The sequence below is a fragment of the Benincasa hispida genome, chromosome 6 (assembly GCF_027475165.1).
Source record: "Benincasa hispida cultivar pf3 chromosome 6, pf3_genome.v1.1, whole genome shotgun sequence".
Lineage (NCBI taxonomy): Eukaryota > Viridiplantae > Streptophyta > Magnoliopsida > Cucurbitales > Cucurbitaceae > Benincasa > Benincasa hispida.
In genome coordinates this window covers 25,089,596-25,095,760 of record NC_143483.1, presented here as the reverse complement: position 1 = coordinate 25,095,760, position 6,165 = coordinate 25,089,596, and the positions used below count along the sequence as shown (strand labels likewise).

The 6,165-nt window shown below is 33.9% G+C and overlaps 1 protein-coding gene across 1 annotated transcript; it reads right to left on the bottom strand.

Moving 5' to 3' along the window:
* Nucleotides 1-3,363: 3,363 nt before the first annotated feature.
* Nucleotides 3,364-5,210, bottom strand: LOC150035531 (myb family transcription factor PHL8-like). The gene is made up of 5 exons (XM_090314588.1): nt 4,787-5,210; nt 4,603-4,679; nt 4,466-4,523; nt 4,279-4,354; nt 3,364-4,147 (listed from the first exon to the last, which is right to left on the bottom strand). The coding sequence occupies exons 1-5, from the start codon at nt 4,905-4,907 to the stop codon at nt 3,592-3,594; spliced, it is 888 nt and encodes a 295-aa protein (XP_090170714.1). The 5' UTR covers nt 4,908-5,210; the 3' UTR covers nt 3,364-3,591.
* Nucleotides 5,211-6,165: the final 955 nt, after the last annotated feature.

Below are 6,165 nucleotides of genomic sequence, written 5' to 3'. Positions count from 1 at the left end.
CTTCTTGATTCTACTTGTTGCAATCATATGACATCTGACATTTTGCTTCTATCTTCTTCTGTTTCGGCCATGTCACTACCCCTTATTTATGCTTCTGATGGAAATTGCACGTCTATTTCTCATATTGGTACAACTGTCTCACCCACATTATATCTTTCAAATACCTACCATTTCCATAATTTGAATTTCAATCTTGCCTTTGTCAATCAATTATGTGATCTTGCCTAACTATTTGTTTTTCTCTTAATCGTTGCAAAGTTCAAGATCCACACACGGGAAAAATTATTAGTACAGGTCACAAGGTGAGAAGATTGTTTGATCTCACATCCCTTCAATTCCTTATATCTCAGTCCAACTTTATATCTATCACCAATTCTACTAAAAGGATGAAATCCTGCAGCGAAAACAAGTAATCACTTTGTTATTAATTTTGATTTGAAAACAATAAAAAAAAAAAAAAAAGACATACATGGTTAAGCAGAAGAAAAACACAATAGATCTTTTTTTTTTTTTTATGTTTTCAAATCAAATTAATAACAAAGGATTTACTTGTTTTCGCTGCAGGATTTCATCCTTTTAGTAGAAGATTGGTGATAGATATAAAGTTGGACTGAGATATAAGGAATTGAAGGGTGTGAGATCAAACAATCTTCTCACCTTGTGACCTTACTAATAATTTTTCCCGTGTGTGGATCTTGAACTTTGCAACGATTAAGAGAAAAACAAATAGTTAGGCAAGATCACATAATTGATTGACAAAGGCAAGATTGAAATTCAAATTATGGAAATGGTATAGTATTTGAAAGTTATAATGTGGGTGAGACAGTTGTACCAATATGAGAATATAGACGTGCAATTTCCATCAGAAGCATAAATAAGGGGTAGTGACATGGCCGAAACAGAAGAAGATAGAAGCAAAATGTCAGATGTCATATGATTGCAACAAGTAGAATCAAGAATTCGAAATTACTGGTGTGACTACAATGGTAGAAAGTTGGAGTTGACATGGACCTGCCCTAAGGAAATATAAACGTTACTGATGGGAACTTAAGAAGAGAAGATTCAGTGAAAGTGGAGGCAACAACAACAATAGATGGTAAAGTTAGGTTAAGATAAGTTTCTTGGTTTAGTGGATCTATCCAAAGATCAAGGTGGTAGATTAGGATAAATTTCCAAATATGGCCTCACTTATGGCAATATTGCACCCAATGGTAGGAAAATTAGCAAATTTATACTCGTGTAGTTTTACAATTCGTGCAAATGTGAAATTCATAGACTTATTTTCATAAGAACCATTGAAGAAATAGTTGAAACAAGTGAACCGACTAAATAGGCAAACCAAATCAAGTGAACTTAATCGAACCAAGTTTGTGAAATTGAGCCAAACCAAGACTAAATAAATTGGATTCCAACACAAGGTGAATTTTTCCACAAAAAGCATGGTCCCTCCAGGCAAAATTTGATGATAGCAACGAGGTATAGCCGAAATTGAGATGCCAGGAAGGGTTTTAGATGTCTAAGAGAGGCATGTCTGGTCGACTTGGTTAGCAGTTTGCGAGAGATCTTAATATGAATCTACGAAATTGTAAACAGATAACGTTGATACATGAAAAGTTTTTCGAGGCTTTCTATGAATCAAATATTATTTATATTCTTGAACCTGACTTCATCTAACAAGTAGTCTTAGTAGGAAGACCGGATCGAACCATAGAGAGCTAAGAGAAAAATTCTCTAAGTTAAATTGGATCTTTGAAAAGCATTAAAAACAGGGGGTGTTGAGTTTGAGTTGACCGGAAAACTAAATTATATTACAGGAAATTAAAGTGTAGTAAAGTAAAATAGATGGAGAGAGAGAAGAGAGAGAAACCACTACACAAAATTACCTTCACCAATTAAGAGATTATGAGGCTATCTAAGGATTTAATTCATTGATTAATTATGAAAAGATTCATGAGGTTATCTAATTACTGAGCCTAATCATTTGTTTGGAAAAGCTAGACAGGCTCCCTAAGGAAAATCAACGTAGATGTCAATTCCTAAATCAACTAAGTATTATCACGCCAACCTACTTACTTAGCTAATCACAAAATTAATTAGAAAATCATATCAAATTGGCTAATCCTAACCTAATGTATTTTCATTTCCTAGGTTTTTTTTATCTTTCATTACTAGGTGATCTATGAAAAGCTAGCAATTGAACCATAAGTATAATTAAAACCTATTGCTACTCAAATTAAAATGTCAAGGTTACCATTACAATGTATAGTGTGGGGAACGAACATACACGTATCAATCACTAAGCTGTTAATTTAACTTACTTATCATGCTCGTCCTAAAAGATCAATCAAGGAATATAAAACAAGAAGAAATAGAGAACTCAAGAACAATTGATGATAACTTCATTAAATCATAGAAAATCACCCAATAAATCTCAAAATCGACGTTTGGACCTTTAGTCGTTCATCAATACATGAATCCTGACGCCAAAATAAAAATTACAAAGCAAAATATGAAGAAATCCCATGTGCTTTGCCCAAGAATGGACACAACCAAGCCTAGTGCTCTGTAAATTGCCTAACTTCTCCTCCCCTTTGAACCAAAATCGAAGATGTATATATATATAAAACCAAGAATGGCCAAAACCAAGTCTAGCTCTCCCTGCCTTCACGTGCCCTCGGATGGAGCACTTGTCACAACACCGAGGTAGTGCTACGACGTGCTTTCATCTTTTGTCAAACTCCAGAGTGTCGCAGTGATCGACCTTTGTGCAACTACTAGAAATAGCGTCATCCATGGCGCTTAGTAGTGCCGCTGTGCCAAGCTTCCTAGTGGCATTTTGGTCATTTTCTCCCTCATTGAAGTCCAGTTGCTCTATTTAGCTCCTAATAGTTCTAAATTAACCCCAACAACTCAGAACGCTCTGTAATGCATGAATTACTCGAAATCCTATAAATACAAATATATAAACACATTATACATCATAAATGACCGAGATTAGAGGTTCTAAGATAATACATTTTAGGTGCTATCCACAGTACTGCACATATCTGATTGGCGGCAGCAATTAAATGGAGAGTATGTGCACGCAGGTCTGACCAATTGATAATCAGTGGGGAACAGATTCGATCGGTGACAAAGATTTTGTCAGACCCCAACGAATAGCATTCAATCTGGAACGACTTTAGCAGTAGGTTTCCCCTGAAGGTGGCGATGGATCTAGAAAAGAAAGACTACAAATCTACAAAGGTTGGCCGACAGCTTGCGTTGGAGGATCTGGGCGCTGGAATGTTGGAACGGAGCTGGGCAGAGGTAGAGTTGGGTGCGAAGCAAGAACGACGACGGAAGCTGGAGCAACGACAGAGATGACTAAAATGAAACCATAATTGCTTTTATATGATATTGATGTTTACATGGTTTAGCTAGCAAATTAACACATAATGTATTTTAACATTGGGTTTACCTTGAAATGTTACTTACGAAATGAAAAACATGCGTTATATACAATAGTACAATACCCCCATTTACACATTTTACAAGCAAATGCCAACTTTTCAGCACCATACTTTCACATATTCATTCAAGACCCCCTTTTCAAAGAAACTCGATCAACAGTGATGCAATTCCTATTGCAGTATTGTCAAATTGTGAATCATTCAAGTCGATCATTCTGAATTCGTCGTGTTCCTCATCACTTTTATGCATTGTTAATCTCTTACAATCTCCCTCAGAAACAGAGCTACTCTGTTCTTTTTCCTTTTCTTTTCCTTTTCTCTTCCTCGTGATTGGGGCCTCTTCTGATGTCTCTGAAGACGTTAAAGAGCTTTCAATGGAACACATTCTTCTTCCCACTCTTTCAAAACCTTTGAAATTAAGTTCTGTTGAGTCAGTCAATTCTGATATAGAAGAGCTCTGACAACCAGAGCTCACCATTGAAGCCAATTGAGAGAGCTCTGCTTTTGCCTCTTCAAGTGCTTCAGAACAACATCCGTACCCTGCAATCGTCTCTTGTGCTTTTCTTAATACTGTCTTTAAATACTTCCCTTGTGCTTCGATTCTCAGCTGCAAATGCCTTTGTACCTCTATTTGTTCTTGCAGTTTCTTCTGTACTTCTAATTGCATTTGTAGAGCTTCTGATATCTTCATGTTCCTTCAATTACCAACCCAAAATAACGAAAAACATAAGATTATTTTGAAACCCAATTCCTCTTTTGGGTGAAACAAAAAGCAAAATCTAAGCCATTTGAAGTGGAAATTCAAAACAGTGGATGGCGTTTTTACTCTGTTTCGTTATGATTTTGAATCCTATCCTTGTTTTCTTCCTCCCCATCAAAATGCCCACCTTTTCTCTGCATCTCTTTGAAGTCAATATCAAAGAAGAAAAAAAAAAAAATTAAAAAGAGAGAGAGGTTAATAATCAGAAGGGAAAACTAAGGGTTAAATGAAGTGTAATGTAATTATAATTAACCTTGAAGCTTGAGATGGGCATTGGTTTCAGATTGCTGGCTTTTACCCAACCTGTATTTCTGATAGAAAATAAACAATATGAGGGATTTTATAACTATATGATATGATACATAATAGAAATTGATTGAAAGGAAAAACCTGTAAATGGCTCTTGAGATGGTAAAGACTAAGGCCAGTGATTCCCATCACTCTCATCAAACTCTTAGGTGTGGCCTCTGCAATCATTTATATACAAAAAAGTTTAAATTAATGAAACAGAAATTAAAAAGAAAAAAAATGAAATGATGTTGATTAAATAGAATAGGAAAAAGAAAAACTGAACTATCTGCTCCACCAAGATGATTGACAGCCTCAACAAATCTTTCATGAAGCTCAGGAGTCCATTTAAGCCTCGGTTTTGCATCAGTAGACAAAACCAAGTTCATGTGCTGATGATTCTGCATAATTATGGTCTTTTTTGTTGGTGTTTAGGTAATAAAAGAAGAAGAAGAAGAAGAAGAAGAAGAAGAAGAAGAAGAAGAATAAGGGTTTATTTGTGGGTTATTTACAAAAGAAAAAAAGAATATAATAATAATAATTCAATTTGATGATAATTTCTTTGAATATCCTTACAAGGAAGCCTGTGTTTGGTTTGTAGTCCTCTTTATATGATCATAAAAAAAAAAGGTAAAAATAAAATGAAGAATTTTTAATATTTTGGTTGTTGCAATGTCCGATGTTCTCACTCCATATCTGGAGGAGACATTGTGGGGTAATGTTATGTTGGAAGGGAATATATGCTCATGAGCTGTGACTTTTTTTCTTTCTATTTTATTTCTTCCTAATTATATTACGTTCATACCAACTTTTCTTTTCATTTTAGGTCATTACACTACACACCACTTTTAGTATACAATAATCGTAAATATAGTTAAATCTACTAGAGATATCATTAGTCTTATTACTAATAGATGCGAAGTTGTCAAAAATAGCTTACAAACCTAACATACTTTTTGAAAAATCGTAAAAATAGTTTTTCTCGATCTATCTCCCATAGAGAATTAGTTAAAAATCATCTTTTTCTAACTTATCGGTCGTTTTGGGTCTTGTCAGTACATGTTGATTACACACGAGATTTGCTAATTTTTTTATGTAATCTCCCCAAATCTTATATTTTTTTTCAAATTTTCTCTATACTCGGTTATGTTTACTAAATATTATATCAAATTATTACTTACTTTTTCAAATCTTTAGCATAAATTATGTTTTCAAAATTATATGAATTTCCAAATTTGCAAATGGATTTTCCAATTATCAATAAATTGATTCAACATTTTTAAATTTTTTGAAAATGTCAAAATTTTTGAAAATTTGGATAAGATTTGGGAATATAAAATCTCAGTGTTAATCTTGATTGAGATTTCACCAAGAAAACTCAAATATATGGATATCAATGTTAATTATGCTCGAAATTTCACAAAGAAATCTCAAATATATAGAATCTCGGTGTTATTTTGCTCGAGATTAGCACCGAGATGTACATAATCTTGGTATATAATCTAGCGATATGTACCGAAAAAAACCCCCCCCACAAACAATTGATAAGTAAGAAAAAGTTGATTTTTTTAAAAACTATATATTTTGGTGGTCTAATCTCGCCCGAGATGGGACGAAGAAAAACTTTTTTACGGAGTTTTAATTAAAAGATGCTAGTTTTGTAAA